Source organism: Salvia miltiorrhiza, chromosome 5 (genome assembly GCF_028751815.1).
Source record: "Salvia miltiorrhiza cultivar Shanhuang (shh) chromosome 5, IMPLAD_Smil_shh, whole genome shotgun sequence".
Classification (NCBI taxonomy): Eukaryota; Viridiplantae; Streptophyta; class Magnoliopsida; order Lamiales; family Lamiaceae; genus Salvia; species Salvia miltiorrhiza.
This window is the reverse complement of record NC_080391.1, coordinates 34208399-34227107: the sequence shown is the minus strand read 5'-3', so window position 1 is coordinate 34227107 and position 18709 is coordinate 34208399. Positions and strand designations below refer to the sequence as shown.

General features: G+C 42.3%; 1 protein-coding gene across 1 annotated transcript; it reads left to right on the top strand.

Annotated features, from left to right (window-relative positions):
• The first annotated feature begins 11099 nt into the window (after positions 1-11099).
• Positions 11100-15006, top strand: LOC130986940 (homogentisate 1,2-dioxygenase). Its single transcript, XM_057910497.1, has 9 exons — positions 11100-11528; positions 11623-11853; positions 12707-12786; positions 13236-13403; positions 13503-13678; positions 13810-13879; positions 14021-14175; positions 14346-14429; positions 14548-15006. Exons 1-9 carry the CDS (start codon positions 11314-11316, stop codon positions 14767-14769), a joined length of 1401 nt encoding a protein of 466 aa, XP_057766480.1. The 5' UTR covers positions 11100-11313; the 3' UTR covers positions 14770-15006.
• Positions 15007-18709: the final 3703 nt, after the last annotated feature.

Sequence of the window (18709 nt, the reverse complement as noted above, 5' to 3'; positions counted from 1 at the left end):
AAATAAGTACATTGGATTCAATCCAGGTTGTACTATTTCGAACCTGCGAATCCTGTATAGAGGAAAAGATGGAGACCAGGTCATTCATGGCAAAAGGGATAAAGGGCCAATAATGTGTTAGGAATGATCTTTTCTGATTCATTGTCAGTGTTTGGGATTCCAACCCAGTTTACTACACCGTGTAATCTCTATATAAAATGGTGTGGTGGAGAGAAGAAATAGGTCACTCTTGGAAAAATATGTTCGATGATGAGTTATGTATCTTTGCAATTAGTCCTAAAGAATCAGAAGGTGGTTATTAGCAATGACACACGATTCTTAGAAGTGGACTATGGGAGTAATCATTAATTCAAGTCAGATAGTGTGCTTCAAGAAATTGAAGACATTAGACAGGCGATTCCATCACCCAAGCCAAGTGTGCAAGAGTTTTGTACCACAAGACACTGCACGCACTGTTGACACACATGTGCCACCACAGATCCATTGTAGTGGGAGGGTAGTGGGACAACCCGATCGATTTATGTTCTTGGGAGAATCTTTGGATTCAGTCCCTGGTAGTGAATATAAGAGAATCAACCCAGATATCTACTTGAAATTAGTGGAAGACGAGAATGTAGATTCCTGGCACGCCTCAATGGAGCAATCCATTAAGAATATGGGTGTATACTAGAAAATCTTGCTACCAGGAGGCAGTAAAGCCTTAGGTTGTAAGTGAGTATACAAGATAATGACAGGCCCGAATGAGCAAGGTCGTAGCTTTCGAAGCTAGACTGGTGGCGAAAGGTTATGCCCAGTGTAAGGGTATAGGTTATGATGATATTTTCGCCAGTGCCATGCTCAGAACATTCGGACCATTTTTCCCATAGCAGCTCACTTAAACCATCGAGGTCTGGCAAATGGATGTCATATATATTACCTTGAAAAAGGTAAGGACAGCCATGTGCAACAACCTGAAGGTTACGTGAGGGAGGGAGAGAAGCATCTCGTATCAATCTCTCTCGTGTCATCGGTGATGTGGTTTATCTTGCATTTTATGTAGATAATATCCTCCTAATTGGCGACAATATGGAGCTATTGTCAAGACATAAAGTAATGGTTATCCGAACAGTCTCAGATGAAAGACTAAGGAGGTACAGTATACATCTTTGTGATCAAAGTTATAAGGGATCACTAGAAAAGGATGTTGGGCTTATCTCGAGTGTCTTACATTGATACTGTGAATGCTCGTTTTAGTATGAATACCGCCAAGAAAGGATTGCTACCTTTTAGATATGGCGTTCCTTTATCTAAAGACTATGTCTTAAGATGCCTATTAAGGTTGAGGAAATGAAGGCAGTATTCTACGTTTCCGTAGTAGATAGCTTCATGTATGGATTGCTATGTACGAGATCTTATATTTGCTATGCAGTTAGCATGGTTGTAAGATATTTGTATAGTCCTAGTTAAGGACACTGAACTGTGGTAAATTATATTTTCAAGTCCCTGACTAGAGAATAAGGATAGTTTACCAGTTAGACAATTTAGTTCCTTTTTGGATTATACGATTTCGGATTTCCAGGCTGACCGGAACAAAGAATAATTACCTCGAGCTATGTGTTTTCCTTGGGAGGTAAGACCTTTTTGGTTTGACCACTACCTCCAGGATCTAAAGGTTATTCCTAGTTTGCGTGAGAGCATCACCTTCGTGATACCTCAAGTGCAGTTGCAAACTCTAAGGAATCCAAGAACCACAAGGGGTCAAACACATGGAGCAGTACCAAGTTATACGATTATTCGTAAATCGAGTTTTTTGTGCTCATAGAATAAATTCTCGCATATTGGAGAAACCTACTAATCTTTTCACAAAAGGCTTATCGCAAATGGTCATTGAAAGATGGGAATGTGATTGATGCCACACACTTAAGAAACTTTAAGTATAAGTGGGAGAAGTGTTAGGTGATTGATAAATAGACGCATTGTATACTAAAAGTTTGCTTTAGTATAAGTGGGAGATTGTTGGATTTGTATACTGAAAGCAAGAACGTTTTATGCTTGTATACAATGTTTCCTAAGTTCACTATCTAATCTCCTATCTGATTGTGTTCATGATTGCATATGTATGTTCTTTATCTCTATATAAGTAGATTATATGGTGTGTTGTAGATCACAGAAGACCATATAATTGGAATAACCTTAAGAGATATAATATAATCACAGTCGAAATAACTCTAGGACAAATTATTGGTTTAGGCTGCGGTATAGATGGAAGTAGTTTGTCTTGACTACTTATCTATACTGGTACGTCATTACGTATTGATAGGACCACAGTGAGATATATTCTTCTATCTGACTTAAGTGAAGAATTAAAGATCTCGGTAACTTATAAGATCTTAATACTAATAAGATTTCAGATATATATGTTGATTCGTTTATCACTTTGACTTACTATGAGCGAGAGTTATATAGTAACTTGAGTACTCTGCATCTTGGGTGATAGCGGTTAATATATGATATCTGATTATCTGTATTAGTAATCGTATCCGGTAGAGGTTAATGACATCCCCTTAAGGAGCTCAATAATGTTTGTTGCGCTAAACCCTGCAGGTTGATTAAGTTCATGCGCAATAATAAGGTTTGAGTGGTACTGCTTAAGGATTACAAAATTATTAATTAATTAAGGCTGTCAGAGCTATAATTAATTAATGGATGTCGGAGATTTTAAATACGAGGATTTAATAAGTCTAAATACAAGCCCGGCTCATCACCGGCAATAAAGGGGTAAGTCAATATCGGTTCTCTAGTGGAATGAACTGATATTTATAAATTAATTATGGTCTGGGCTGACCATAGATAAATTAATTTATTTGAGGCCCATCTTTATTCCTTGTATCTGGTCCCTGGACTGGCCCAAAGTCTCCTAGCCCTAGAAGAAGAGAAAAACACCTCCTACACTAATTCTGTGCCTACACGTATTTATTTTATTATAAATACAGCTGTCAACTCTCAGGAAAACACACTGATAAAAATTAGGGTTTTTGAAAGCTGTGTGGGGCACAAGAAATCGAGTGGAGCATTCTCTCTTGGGACTTTCACAGTTCGTTGTCCATCCAACGGTGAAAGCTGAGCGGGATACAGTTCAGAAGATCTGAGCTGGAGTCAGATTTTCGCAGGAAATCAAGTTCTGGCAGTCTCCGAAGAACAGCCATAACTTCCGCTACCGAAGTCCGATTGAGGTGAAACAGGTGGCCACGGAAAGCTCTTTCGAAGACGAAGAAGTCGTATTTCTGTATAAAATACGATTGGAGGTCGTTTGAAGGGTCAAACAGAACGTTGAAGTTGGCTGACCTGTTCAGCGACGGATTGACGAATTCTTAGGAATTCTTCAGGTATTTCTGAACTTCAACGTGCAGCACTTAAATTCATAGGAGCATGTTAGGGATTAATCGTTGTATGATAAATTAATAATATTCCAAGAAACGATCATCGGGCAAACGGAACGTTAATTCAATTTAATATTCCTACATTTCCTGCGGTACAATTAGAAGCCCTTTAAGAATTTCCTTGTGAGATCGACTTGGGTTAGCTTACACGTTACAATAGATCTCGTACTCTTGCGAGTCAATCTAGAGTACTGTTTAGGTTGAGTCAAATTTTGGCGCCGTTGCCGGTGAAAGTTTTAGGCGTTTTAGTTGTGTCGTTTTTACTTGCTTTATTTAATTTCCAGTTTTCTCGTTTTTGTTTTTACGTTTCTTCCACTCGGTGCGTTTAATCTTTTTGTTCAGTGTTGTGCATGCAGGGACGCCGTAGTCTTAAAGGTAAATTGGTGTCTCCTTTGCGTAGTACGAGCGAAGGAATTTTTACGAAGAATAGCTGCAAGGGAGTGTTTGGTGAGGACAGAGCAGACGTTTCTCAATCCAGCTCTGATTCTGATACTGACGTTCCAGAGCAGACCATAGTAGAGGAGGAAGTCAGCTCTGACCGTACAGAGCAGACAACAGACACGGCAGAACAAGCTAAGGAGGAAGAGGCCAGCTCCGCCAACTTCAGCCCAAAACATGGAGTACATGGGAGATTTCACCAGGCCGGTGATCGGAGATACCAACACGTCGGCAATCGTGCTCCCCACTGCTGTGAGAAACTACAATCTCAAACCCAATGACTCGAATTTGCTGCCGGTGTTCCACGGGATGCCAAGCGAGGATGCTCTGCAATTCATCCGAGATTTTTGCACACAAGTGCAAACAATTCCTTTGCTTACTCTCACGGAGGACCAACTCAAGCTCAAGTGCTTCCCCTATGCACTTAAAGACCGGGCGAGGATGTGGATGCTATCTTTGCCGCCCAACTCTATCACTACATAGGGAGATGCTTGTGAAAAATTCATGCTGAAATACTACCCAAGTCACAAGACACAGGAGCTGAGAACGAAAATAATGGAGTTCACCCAAGGAGCGGACGAGCCTTTGCATGAAGCTTGGGAGAGATATGAAGAACTCCTCCGTCAATGCCCCCAACTTCAATTCACTAATGTTATGTTGATGCAGTTCTTCTACGATGGGTTAGTGCAAGCTGCCCAATTTATGGTGGATAGCACGGCAGGAGGTAACATAGCTCGGAAGACCGCGGCAGATCTGGAAGAGATTTTCAAGACCTTGGCCGAGAGCTCCCAACAAAAGTCAGTCCGAGGACGGAGAGTAGAGGCTAGTGCCGTGACAAACCAGTTCGAGATGCAGCAACAATTGGCCTCGATCATGCGAGAAGTACAACAGTTGAAGATGGACAAGATGGAAAATTCAGCTCCGGTGCAGAATCCAGCGCTGCCGATGTCGGCTCAGCCGAATCCAGCTCTGCCGATGTCAGCACCGCCAATGTCAGTCACGCCGAACCCAGCCCTGCAGTACGTTGAGCCTTGTGGTATTTGTGGAGATTTCAGTCATGGAGCCAATGAATGCCATAGAATGGGAGAATTTACTCCGGAAGGACAAGTTGAGGTTTACGCGGCACAAGGATTTCAGAGCTATAATCAAGGGCAGAGCCGACCGTACTTCCAAAATTTTAATCAAGGACAGCAAAACGTGAATGGTGGATGGAGAGGTCAGCCGAGCTCTGGATGGGTAAATCAAAACTCTGGAGGGAGACAATTCCGCCGACCATCCCATATGGGATATCAACAGCAGCAACAATACTTCCCACCACAGTCGAGCGTTCCACAACAATACCCACAGCAGCATCAACTGTCCCCAATGCAGCACGGGAACTTTCAACCTCAACAATTGCAGAACGCGCAGCAGTTTCAAAAGCAAGTTCCACAGCAGAGGCCGTCTTTGGAGGAGACTATGCAGTCCTTCATGGAGATCAGCAAGCAGAACATGGAGATGACTAAGCAAAATTTTGAGTCTCAATCCGCCACAATAAAAAGACTTGAGACTACCGTGGGGCAATTATCGGGCACTTTGAACTAAATTCAACAGCATCAGCAGCCCGGGAAATTTCATGGCCAACCCCTGCAAACTCGCCAGGCTCAAGCTGTCACTGTTCTTCGCAATGGTAAGATGGTGGATAACAAAGTGGATGTGCCAACGCAGACCAATTAAGCTCTGGACAGCTCAGTTCAGTTCAGTCAGTACAGGAGGAGGGAACCGAGTTCAGCGCTGCCTGACCCAGCTATGCAGACTTCAGCTTTGCCACATTTCGCTACACAAAATCCAGAGTTGCCGAGCTCTGCTTTGACCAGACCAGAGCTGCCGAGCTCTGCTCTGACCAGACCAGAGCTGCCGATCTCTGCCCAGACCAGACCAGAGCTGCTGAGTTCTGCCCAGTCCAAACCAACTCTGCCAAGATCAGCTCTGACCAGCCCGACTGATGGATCGAAGGCAGACCAGCAAAAAGATGGAGAGATGGAGGAAGGAAAGGATAATAAACTTCATAAGTCTTCCACACCTTATCGACCTCCAATCCCTTTTCCGAACAGATTGAAGAATGAAAAGCTTGATAAACAGTTCGCCGACTTCTACAACATGCTCGCCAAGGTGAACATGAATCTTCCTCTCCTTGATGTGATCAGAAAAGTCCCGGCGTATGTGAAGTTTTTCAAGGAGTTAGTCTCCAACAAGTGGAAGTTCGGGGACAATGAGAAGATTTTAGTCTCGAAAATTGCAAACTCTATCATACAGCAACCCTTGCCACCAAAGCAACGCGATCCAGGTAGCTTTGTGATTAAAATTGCTTTAGGAAATGGTAAGGAAGCCTCTGGTATGTTAGATTTGGGTGCCGGAATTAACTTGATGCCTTACTCTATTTTTAAACAATTAGAGTTAGGTGATTTGAAACCCACCCGCATGTGTTTGCAGCTAGCCGATAGGTCCGTTAGATACCCCCGTGGAATAGTAGAGGATGTGTTGGTGAATGTTGGGGGCTTGATTATTCCCGTTGATTTTGTGGTTCTTGAAATTGGGGAGGTGCATGAAAATGGTGTAGAGCACACACTACTGTTAGGAAGACCATTTATGGCAACAACTAACACCTTGATTGACGTTAAGGATGGAAATATTAAAATGACCGTGTTAGGGAAGTCAGTGTCTTTCTCTGTGCATGATAGTCGTGCAATGTCGTCTGCAAATTTAATCAACAAATGCTCATTTATAGATCCTATTGATGGCTTGGTCGAGATGGTATTTGTGCAGGAACAAGAGTGTGTGGATGTTTTTGCAGGATCGACAGACTTGGAAGAGCTAGCTCGGGAAGTTGGAGAGTTCAACTCTGCACTGCCCAGCTCTGCCCTACCAGCTTTGCCGAGCTCCGCGCAGTCCAGCCCAGCTTTGCCGAGCTCAGCGCTGCCCTGCCATACAGAGCTGCCAATTGATGAACAAGTAGGAGCTAGGAAGTCAGCGCTGGAACTAAATGAACTCCCAGCCAATCTCAAGTGTATATTCTTAGAAGAGAAAAATGGGAAGCCGAGGTTCAGATCGGCAGCGCTGTCCCAGAATAAAGAAGGTGTGTTGCTAAAGGACGTGTTTGACCCTGGTGTAGCCCAGTCTAAGGATAATTTCAGAGGAGAGGGTCATCACATGAAATCCGATTATGGGCAGATGAGTATTCCGATGGTGGTGGAGTCTCACACTCTGCACGATCCTCACTAAGGGTCAGATCTAAAGTCGGGCTGGAGACTTTAACTCTAGCGCTTGGTGGGAGGCAACCCACCGATAGTTTGTTTTTGTTTTTCTTGTTTGGTTTTTCTTGTTCTTTCCTTATTTTTAGTCGTTTGTTTTGCGTTTTTTCCTAAGTTTTGGTTGATTTGCGGATTCTATGATTCTGGAGGTTTTCATGTTTTCAGCGCTGTCCCTTTCCTACTCTGCAGTAGCCAGCGCTGCCTACGCTGTCCAGTTTCAGCGCCGCCGTCTCTACTCTGCACAGACCGCAAACTCCACTTTTCACCGCCTCTCACGATGGTTCAACTTTTTAATGCCGGTAATCAGGGATGTTTTCTAACTCCTTTTCTTTTGCCCTGAGGACATGGTATGCTTTAAGTGTGGGGGTGTCTTGTTGTGCTTATGCTTTCAATTGGGCGAAATTGATCTTTCTATGCTTAGCTCATTCGTTGAAACTTGCGAATTTTTATGAATTTGTGGAAGATAACATGGTTTTCGATGCGAATTTCGGGTTTGTGAATGAATGGTGGTTATTCTTGTTTTACTCTTGATATATGTTTCTTGTTTATGCAAAGAATTTGAGTTTTGTTGCAACATGATTGTAAGTTAGTAAAACGTGATTTGTTCGGTAGATGCTAGAAGGAGTGTTGTCATTGTGATTGCCTACGATCGTATCTTATCTGTGAAATGTGAAAAATGTTGGACGAATTGTCAACCCTGAAAATGTCAGCTCTGAAACATCTGGCCTGTTCTGAAAACGTGACAGCTCTGAGTCTCTGCTCCTCTAGTCTAACTATGAGCATGGGAAACCACGTGAAAAGACTTTGGAGTACATCCAAATGGTTTTTATTTCACGAATTATGGCTCAACTGTCGAAATCTCAAGCACACAAAGTGTGAAAAATGGTGATATTGATTATAAAGGCGATCACATTAGGGAATTCACTTCTAGCGGAGAATTGGGTCTGATCGAATTGCTTACATTACTGTTTTGTTGCTTCTTGAACTTTGAGTTACTTGCATGATCGAGAGATGTGTGTTGATTGTAAAATTTTGAATTGACTTTGTGAATGTTTGGATGGAAATTAGCATTGTTGAAATCAATCTCTTCCTAGGATTCATATGGATTTTGCTTGAGGACAAGCAAAAGGCTAAGTGTGGGGGGGTTGATTTATGCTTAATTGTTCTAATTTTAGGGGCTTGCATGAGCTTTATTTTAAGATAATCTTTGGAAATTGGTGCGTTTTATGGTGTATTTTATGCTTTGCAGGAGATTTAGGTTTTCGAGATGAAGAGTGCAAATTTTGGAGAGTTTGGGCTAAGAATTACGTTTTTGTGCATACTCTGGCACGTAAGAGAAGCGAGTCCCGCATGCCAGAGCAGCGAAATGGGAAGCCAGAGAAATGCGCCAGCGTCAGAGCGGCGAAGTGAATCGCCAGAGGAACCAATCGCCAGAGCAGCGGAACCAAGTCAGAGGAATCACAAGTCAGAGGAATCACTAGTCAGAGGAATCACTAGTCAGAGAAATCAAAAGCCCAGAGCAGAGGAATCAACTCGTCAGAGTAGAAGAACCAATCTCCAGAGCAGAGAAACCAATAGCCAGAGAAGTCGATAGTCAGAGCAGAGGAGTCGAATGCCAGAGCAGAGAAGTCAGACAGAGCAGAGAAATGCCAGAGCAGAGAAGAAATGCGCCAGAGCGGAAGCCGTTTCTCTAACGGAAGCCATTTCTCTGACGACATCCGTTCCTCTGGCGAGAGCTGAGCGCACGTCACAGCTGGAGAGTTGCCTTATCTTGCACGATTCTATTGCCTTTAGAATTCTACTTTGCATGGCAACTTCCATGGTGATCTAGAGGGATTTGAAGTTTATAAATAGGGCCATACTTTTCATTGTAAAAATATACTTTACCCTAGTTTTAGACGCCATCTTTGTGATCTGTTGGCATCCGAAGCTTAGGATTTACTTGCTTTCTTAGTGCTTTCATTGTTGTCGATTTTCATTGTTTTTAGTTAGATTTCAATTTAGTTTTGTTTAGTTTTTATTCTTGGATTGTGATTGCGTGACACAATTACACGTTAAGACGTTTACGGTATTTTCGTATTTCAATTCAATTTATTTTGTTTAATCATGTTTACGTTTTTCATTCGTGTTTATGCTTTCTTTTCAATCATGCAATTTAAATTATGCACTTAGTTTTACGCCTAGATTAGAAGTCTTTAAATTTACAAGTATTTAATTTCATAAGTAGGTTTAATTTAAGTTATTTAAAATCTTGCCTAGGGTTTAATAGTTTAATTCGCCTAGCTTAATTTTAAGTTCGGTTTTTACTTAAGTTTTTAATTCTAAGTTTTAGTTTAATAATCAATCTCTTTACTGCTTTCTTTATTGTTTTTCCTGCGGTACAATTAGAAGCCCTTTAAGACTTTCCTTGTGAGATCGACTTGGGTTAGCTTACACGTTACAATAGATCTTGTACTCTTGCGAGTCAATCTAGAGTAGTGTTTAGGTTGAGTCAACAACTTATCAAACCTTATTTGTGTACTATACATAAATAAGCATCTAACTCATGCTAAAAAACCCCTACACAATAATCATCTAAAATTACGAAGCTAGTCAAAATCATCTAACTTTAAACAAGCATCTAGAGATCCCCACTCACCGCCGGCGGCAATAACACCGTCACCGCCGAAGACCTCCAGTGGAACCGACTCCGACCTTCGACTCCTCTATGGCCCTAGCAATCCTGGTCCTTCTCACTGCCCTGTTCTTCCTAGGTTCTTCTCCGTCTACATCTGGCGCTTCGCTGCCGAGACCGCTCCCCCCTCACAGGGGAGACGGCGGGCTCGATAGCTCTACCGTGGATTCTCTCGTGAGAAGAAATAGAGCAGATATGTGGCTGGCGAGCAGATCCGTCGTTGCAGTTGGAGGAGGCAATGCGACGGCCTCTGAGCGGCGCCGCTGCACTGCGCCTTTCCGCTCGCCACCCAGACCACTTCCCGGCGGCCTCTGCCAGACGCCAAACACCATCCTCAGCAACACCGCCTCCACCCTGGGGAATCGCCACAACCGCACGAAGAATGTACATCCCTGCTCAAAAACCTAATTCGTCCCCAATTCGTCCGCAATGGCTCGAAATGAAGAGAAATTGCAGTCGATGCTGAACCGTGAAAGAGGAGGAGGAGAAGAAGCCGAAGGAGCGCCGCCCCTACCTGGTGTCGGAGATGGCGGAGGCAACAAGGCTGGGCCAGAGTCGACGAGGCCTGGGCGGCGGCGCTTCGCGGCGGGGGGTGAAGCAGAAGATGGCAGAGGCGACGAGGCCGGGGGCGAAGCAGGAGATGGCGGAGGCGACGAGGCCGAGGCGGCGGCGCTTCGCCGACGATCTGAGCTCGAAGGGAGGGAGGGAAGGAGAGAGAGAGAAGGGGGAAGGGAGTGTACCGTGAGGGAGAAGAGATAGAGAGAGTGGAGAGAGAGAGAAGAGCGTACCTGGAGAGAGAGAGAGTACATATTTTTAAAGGAGGGTATTTCTGTCTTTTCAATCAAAAAGTGGACAGTTTTTATTATTTTTATCTGAGTGGACAATATGAAAGTGAATAGTTTTATATATTAACTCTTAATGTTATTCTATAATATTTGAGTCTCTATTGAGATGAATAACCCATTAGAGTGATAAATTATATTTATAATTTAAATATATAGAAATAAATAAGATATAATATACTATATTTTTATGATAAGAACTAGTAATAAAAGATTATCGTCACCTCCGTCCTGCAAAGCTTGAGTAATATTCATTTTTGAGTTGTCCTGCGAATCTTGAGCATTTTCCTTATATGGAAAAAGTTTTTTTTCTTTTATCTATCTTTTTACTTTTCACTCGCTCTATTTAATACACAAAATACTAACTCCTTAAAATTCATGTTCAAAAGAAATTGCTCAAGCTTAAGTGAACAGAGAGAGTATTTACTGTATTGAAGATCGAATGTCGAAAGATAGACACTAGTAACAATTAACAAGGTTTGACACTAAAACAAACAAACATGGGAGCCTGTGTCGGAAGCGGAGGTAACGTCCGCTTCCAGTCGTCTCCAGTCTCATGGGTCACCAAAATGATCCAAAGTCCGAACACGACAAATTTCTAATTCTCGTACGTCTCTTCCTCTTCCTCTGCTATCTTTCACGACCCAATAATGTCTGCTAAGGAAACCAACACCGCGGCGGCGCGGCTGCCCTTCCCAGCCGAGCTGGTCTACTACTCTGGATTCCGTAACCACATCTCGTCGGAGGCAATCTCCGGAGCTCTCCCCCGCGCCCAGAACAGCCCCCTCCTCTGCCCCTACGGCCTCTACGCCGAGCAGATTTCCGGCACCTCCTTCACCTCTCCCCGCAACCAAAATCAGCGCAGGTCATACTCTATATCTGCTATTTTCCATTAATTGTTTTCACATCTCGGAATCAATTGCTTCTTTGCTGATAGTTTACCGGTTTGGTGCAAGCAGCTGGTTGTATCGCGTGAAACCGTCCGTCACGCATGAGCCGTTCCGACCTAGAATCCCGAATCACTCTAAGCTGGTGAGCGAGTTCGATCGGTCAAATAGCTCCGCCACGCCGACTCAGCTGCGATGGAGGCCGGCGGAAGTTCCGGAGTCGCCGACTGACTTCGTCGATGGATTGTACACTGTGTGCGGCGCTGGCAGCTCGTATCTTCGGCATGGTTTTGCAATTCACATGTAATTGCTATTCCATAACTTTATTTGTTTTTCTGTTACTCAATTCAACTTCAGCACCCGTAGTTCAGACTAGTATTTCACACAACTGAAAGAGGCGTGTACTTGCAGATTTGAGCATCTGTGTAAAATACCTCGATTGAATTAGCAAGTGCAAAGTTAGAACCCGTTCTAGAATCATTTTAGACCTGTTCAGGTTCTTAAGAAAAAGAGAGGGAAAAAGACCTATTAGGAATTTAGGAGCCACAATAGTGCCTATCCTGTTCAGAATTAACAGTATGTTGCTGGATAACTGCGATCATTTAATCGATCAGATTATTTATTTGAAGCAGAGGAGAGGGATAACATTTCAATTTCATATGTATACATTGCCGAGGGGATTTGACAGTTAATCTTATGGTCTGAGGAAAAGGAAGGGCATTCTAGATTGTGAAAGGCTGGTTAGATATCCCTGGTCAACTAGGAATCATGTGGGGTTTCCATGCTTAGATATTCTAGCATGTTAATCAAATACTAAGTTAGCCATATTCAGTCTAGTTTCAAGTTCAAGGTTTCTTTAGTTTTATCATGGTGCCGTGGTAGATTTTTTAAGAGTAGACTATCTAAATAGAGATTGTAGCAACTCTATCTTTTCCATGCCTGTTTGGATAATGTAATTATTATGTATTGGTTGTTTCTATTGAAGTTCTAATTGATTGATGTTATTGTTTATTTGTTCATTTATGGAGTTGGGGGAGATAAGAGGGTTCCATTTGCTGAAGAAGCTCAATTTCTTTCCTCATATCTATCCTTACTTTTATATCTAGATGGAAGTAGGCGTGGACTTTTTAAGACTCAAATGCTAGTGTGCTTGTAGGTATGCTGCCAACACATCAATGGATAACTATGCATTTTGTAGTGCCGATGGAGACTTTTTGATTGTTCCTCAGAAAGGAAGTAAGTAATGATAATCGTACATAATTTAGTCATTGTTCTGTGCATTCTAAATGTTCTTTTTCTCAGGCAGTTGTGTACTAAAGAAATATATGAGAAATGTAAAAACGTAGCTGGCATTACATTAAATTATTGGAATCCTCAACCATAATCAAAACCTCTAATCTTAACAATTACAGATAGCTGACTTTGGTCCTGGCACATGTTATGGAAATTTATTCTTGCTGTCACTGACTCTCTGTTGACTGTTTCTCTACTATGTTCTCCATGTACTGTCTTCTTTCACTATCTTTCTTAGAGTGTTTTGGGTTTATAGACATACTGAAACTCATCGTTTGGTTATGGGTGTATGGGCCATGTGATGTTACTGCTGCTTTACACTCTGACCAGATGGTTTGAGTACTAACAAAAGAGAAAAAAGCATGTCTCACATTATTATGCTGATTGTATAGGATTGTGGATCACTACTGAATGTGGAAGATTACAAGTAACTCCTGGTGAGATAGTAGTCATACCTCAGGGTTTCCGCTTTGCTGTTGATCTGCCAGATGGGCCATCAAGGGGGTATGTAGCTGAAATATTTGGTAGTCATTTCCAACTTCCTGACCTTGGACCTATTGGTGCGTCCATTGATTCTCAGAACTTCCCTGTAGTGCAATGTTACCTTGAGCAAGCAAATAAATCCGTTAATTGTTTTTCCTGTGTGCTTGGGAATGTAGGTGCTAATGGTCTTGCTTCTTCAAGAGACTTTCTAGTTCCTGAGGCCTGGTTTGAGAATGTCCAATGTCCTGGTTATACCATTGTGCAAAAGTTTGGTGGTGAACTCTTCACTGCCAAACAAGATTTCTCTCCTTTCAATGTGGTAGCTTGGCATGGAAATTATGCCCCTTATAAGGTAGTATCTTTTAATAATTGTAAGTATGAAAAGGACTTGTTGGGGTTTCTTATCAATTATGCCACATACATAAGCTGATCAGTTAAAGAATGACGTGATGCTTGCCTGATGAGTGCTTTTCATGTTTCCAGTATGATCTAAGCAAATTTTGTCCGTATAATACTGTCTTGGTTGATCATGGGGATCCATCAATAAATACAGGTATAGATAGCATGATCATTGCTGTAACTATTTCTTATGACCTGACTTTTTGTGCTAGATGAATACATGTTTATAGGCAAGATATTTCATTAAATGTGAATATTTTCATTTTTTATTCTAATGCCCTCATTTTTCGTGCAGTTCTGACAGCTCCTACTGATCGACCTGGAGTGGCATTGCTTGATTTTGTCATTTTTCCACCTAGGTGGTTGGTTGCTGAACACACATTCCGCCCTCCATATTATCATCGCAACTGTATGAGCGAATTCATGGGTCTAATTCATGGAGGATATGAGGTATAGTTTAGATAATGTTAAGGCTAGTGATGAACACTACTACTGTTTGTTTCTGTATCTGATACAGCTTAACGATTTAATGAGTAAAATGTTAGTTAAATAGGAAGACCAAGGTAAAAAGCATCTCATGTACCTTCACTTGTAGCTGACATGAATTGACTTATGTTCAGGCGAAAGCTGATGGATTTCTTCCAGGCGGTGCAAGCCTTCACAGCTGCATGACTCCCCATGGTCCAGATACAAAAACATATGAGGTAATGCACTCTATTATTGACTTATCGCCGTTGATTTAAGATCATACCATAGACCATTCTAGCAGATATAGATGGCGGGTCTCTGTAGTTCACAGTTTGCCTTTTCAAAACTTATTAGGCCACAATTGCAATGGAAAATGAAGCAGAACCGAAAAGAATTTCCAATACCATGGCTTTCATGTTCGAGTCATGCCTAATGCCTAGGGTGTGCCCGTGGGCGCTCGAGTCCCCCTACATGGATCATGAATATTACCAATGCTGGATTGGTTTGAAATCCCACTTTACACGTGAATCCCTTAGTGAAGATAACCAAGAAGTAGAGAACGGGCATGGAGTGTAGGAAATGAAGGGATGTGAGAATAAGATGAAAGCCAAATCTGCTGTGCGTTTCGTGTGGGCCTTGATGTAAATAGATGTATGTAGATTAAGACAGAATGGTATTCAAACTGCTGGAAGAATATCTGATAATGTACATATAGCTATAGAATCTAATGCCAATTATTTGTTTACTGTGGTTCAAATTAATATATGTAGAAACGAGATTGGCTTATAACTCAGTTGTATTTATAGTTATAAATTGCTCTCTCCGGATCAGCATGAAATTCATGAGGGATCAGTTTTAGATGCCTAGAATCTAATGGAACCTCGACAAGAGAAGTTGGTTAACAACTGTTAGAATTTGGTATTCCATATTTGTATTACTACAAAGTCAAAATAACACCAAGTAGAGCAATGCTGGATCATGTATTGGAACCACACGCGTTTAAACTTGCAACAGAATAATAGTGTCGCATATCGAGTAGTGTCGGTTGTAAACGTCAGTCATATTCACATATGAAAAAATGACTAATTATAAAACATGTGTTGAGATGCGTTATAACAATAAATGTGAGTACAAAAGATAAAACGTAGAAAATGATAACTCAGTTCGGTTAAACAATCTATGTTTGTGGGTCTTGCCCAGAAAAAAATTGTTCACTATATGAAATTAAAATATAGGAGAACTTACACAACAAGACACCCTCTTACTTAATCTTTACATCTTTCCAAACCTCATTAACGGTGAATAACTGAAAGCTAGACAACGACTAACTTCCTAGGCGCACCTAATTCCTTGCAAAAAAACAACCAACAATAAAGAAGAGTTTATAACTCTTTTATAATGTATGCTCAAGTGTATAACTCACAAACAGTCTTTTACTAGGACAAATAAAAAACTGTATTAATGAATGTACTATAGACTGTAACAAGTCCGGAGGGACACCTAGCAGAAACAAGAATTCTTGACTACATTGCGAGAGCTGTTATGAACGAAAATTCCCAGCCATCTTGAACGAAATATGGCCTCTTTATATAGCTTTCACGTCCTCAATCTTGTTTTGTAGCCCAAGTTAATCATTTCCTAGTCGTAGATGGAAACATGAGTTCTAACTTGATGAGGACTCTGCTTGGATGATCTTGATCTACTTGTAATTGTGCTTCAATAAGACTTCATTAACAGTAAATTCATGGCCATACATATCCATAAAAATCGCATAAGATAACTCCAAAGTTATCTACAAAATTCGCATGTTGACAGATTTTAATTGTCTCAACTACACAAAGCCTATCTATCTTGATTTCAATCTTCAACAATGTAGGGATCCTTGGGTTCGCTGCAACGTCCACCATGGTCACCGCCTGTAGATTCGATCAATAGATCTGCTGCCACAGTTACGTCCGGCCACCACGACCTCGTGGGTCGCACCATCATCCGCAATCTCGTCACCTCTAGATCCAAGATCTCTCGTCCCTCTCATTTTTTCTCAAATTCTCCTCCGAGGGTTGCCGCCCCGTCAACAGAACTAAAATAGCACCGCCTTCTTCTTCGTGAATTGGGCAAAAGTCGCTGTCAACAACCGTCGCCGCCTTTTCACTCTCTGGGTCGAACCTAGGGATTTCCTCGACCCCTACGGTGGCCGTAGCCGCTGTCGAACTTATTGATTCGGTGAATAGTCGCCGGTCACCTCTCAATAGACGAGCAGCCATCATTAGAAATCCACCGCCATCGCCGATGGCTATCATTCTCATCTCTCTTTTTCTCTTCGCGCAACGCGGGAAAACTAACGAGAGCTATCTTCGTCTCATTAATCCAAATCTCACCGTGCATTTCTCAAATCACCGCATCCTTCGCGAATCTGGTTTGACCCGCCCACTATAGTTGACTTTGTTATACACATATTCTACTGAGTATCTTCACTGGATCTTTCCAATCATTTTCTTCAACACTTCAACCCAACTCTTTCTTAGTTGTTGACCACTGACTCATTTTCTTTTTCCCATAAGAGTTTCATTCTTCGATGTAATCTGCTCTACTTGCTCCTGGGAGGCATTGCTCTGACCGTTTCATGCCAGATTTTGTGATAAGCTGGTTTAGTAGACTCTTCCTGATGGCCGCTCTTACTAATTGTGGTGTCTAATCATGATCTCTCTCTCTCTCTCTCTCTCTCTCTCTTTCTTACCATAATACTTTCACCATTTTTAGCATTATCAAAAGAGAGAGAGAATTTGTTTGAAGTTTTGGGATGAAGAGATGTTGCTGAAAGATATTATGGACTAGATTAGGATATATTTGATATATTCTAATACTAAGTAAGACAGTTCAAGTGTGAATTCCTTAGTCGTAATTGTTGACTCAAGTGTGAATTCCTTAGTCGTAATTGTTGACTAAGGAAGACAAGACAATTTAGAATTGTCTTCTTCGCTTATAAATAAGGGAGCTTGGTCTTACGAATCATATATGAAAATATACGAAAACATTAGAAGAGAAAACACCTAGAGAGTACTATGGTTTCAATCGGAGATTTCCTAGCTGTCGAAGATTGAAACATGCACTGGGAATTGTTCCTGCATCGAATCGACATGCACGTGGATACCTCTAGTGGTGGATTCAATTCGCAGGAATCGAGACGCACGTTTACTACACAACAAGTAAGTTAATTTTATTGTTGTGTACGTTTGTAATCTCTACACATGAATCAATTGTAAATCTAGATCTAATCCTTGAATGTATATTCCGCTGCGTATCATTAGATGATGTCAAGGATAACCAACAGTGGTATCAGAGCCCGGGGCTCGATTTACAATTGTGATTGTGTTCTAATTGTTTATGGGTTAAGAATATGTGATTTTAGAAATCTGAAACTGGAAATTGAAATCGCAAGTTTTGGAAATTTGGGATTAAGGAATTTCGAAACCATTTTCTGAAATTGGGCTATCTTTGCTGGGCCATTCGCCGGATCCAAGCCGACCACCTTGATGAACGAGGCGGCGACGGTGGCTCGGGGGCTCGCCGGTGAGCAGCGCCCGACCACCTGCCGCTGGTTGCGTCGCGGTGCGTCGTGGCTTCGAGCCGACGTCCGCTGCACTCTTTAACAGACCCGCCAACTCGGTCTTGGAGCCCGGCGATGGTGGAGGTCTTGCGTGCTGGAGGCGGCGGATCCGGGGCTGTAAACGACGTCCGGCCGTCATGTTTCCTCAGACGAGGCGGTGACAGACGGATCGAGGCTTGCCGTCGTGCTGTGCTCGACTGTTTGCTGCCGTTGGTGTCGCGTCGCGGCTTCGAGCCGGCGCACCTCTGTTCCTTCGAAACTATACCTCACCGCAAAAGCTTGAATGCCGGGGTGTGGGGAATGGTGGCTGAATGGCAGCGGCGCGCGACGGGAGGACGATTGCCGATGGAGTTCTTGCGAGGCGGAGCTGATCTGCCGTGGCGAGAACTCTTCTGCTTCCTCCTGTGCAGACGTCTTTCCTCGACGCTAGCTTGGACGCCAACGCATCGGCGACCGGTGGAAACCATCCGGTAGGACGCGATGTAGTCGGCGTCGCAGATGCAAGCAGCGGCGGCGTGGCTCCGGGCGTGGCGACGGGAAGGAGAAGGAGGCAGCCGCTGTTGCTGCAAACTCCTTTTTCCAAACCCTAGCTACTGAGATTGGGTTTTGGGCCGCTGGTGTTTGGGCCCGGTCTGGGCCTGATTTCTGGTGGGCTGCGAAATGCTTTGATAAAAGGGGCTGGGCTTTCTTTTATTCTAATGTCCTAATTGGGCTTTAACTAAAAAAAAAAAACTGTTATTAATTTAGAATTAATAATATTAATCCCAATTTCAGAATTAAGTTTATTAATTAGATTAATAAATCTTGATTACTATTATTTTAGAAATAATAATAATCATTGTGTGTTTATATTAATTTGGAATTAATATAAATTAATTAGGTTAATGAATTTTATTTAGTATTATTATT

Bases quoted from the DNA above. Each gene is read 5' to 3' on its own strand.
- LOC130986940 (XM_057910497.1), top strand. From the start codon at position 11,314: ATGTCTGCTAAGGAAACCAACACCGCGGCGGCGCGGCTGCCCTTCCCA. The intron at 13,679-13,809 runs GTAGTATCTTTT...TCATGTTTCCAG, and splicing joins GAAATTATGCCCCTTATAAG to TATGATCTAAGCAAATTTTG. The intron at 14,176-14,345 runs GTATAGTTTAGA...ACTTATGTTCAG, and splicing joins TAATTCATGGAGGATATGAG to GCGAAAGCTGATGGATTTCT.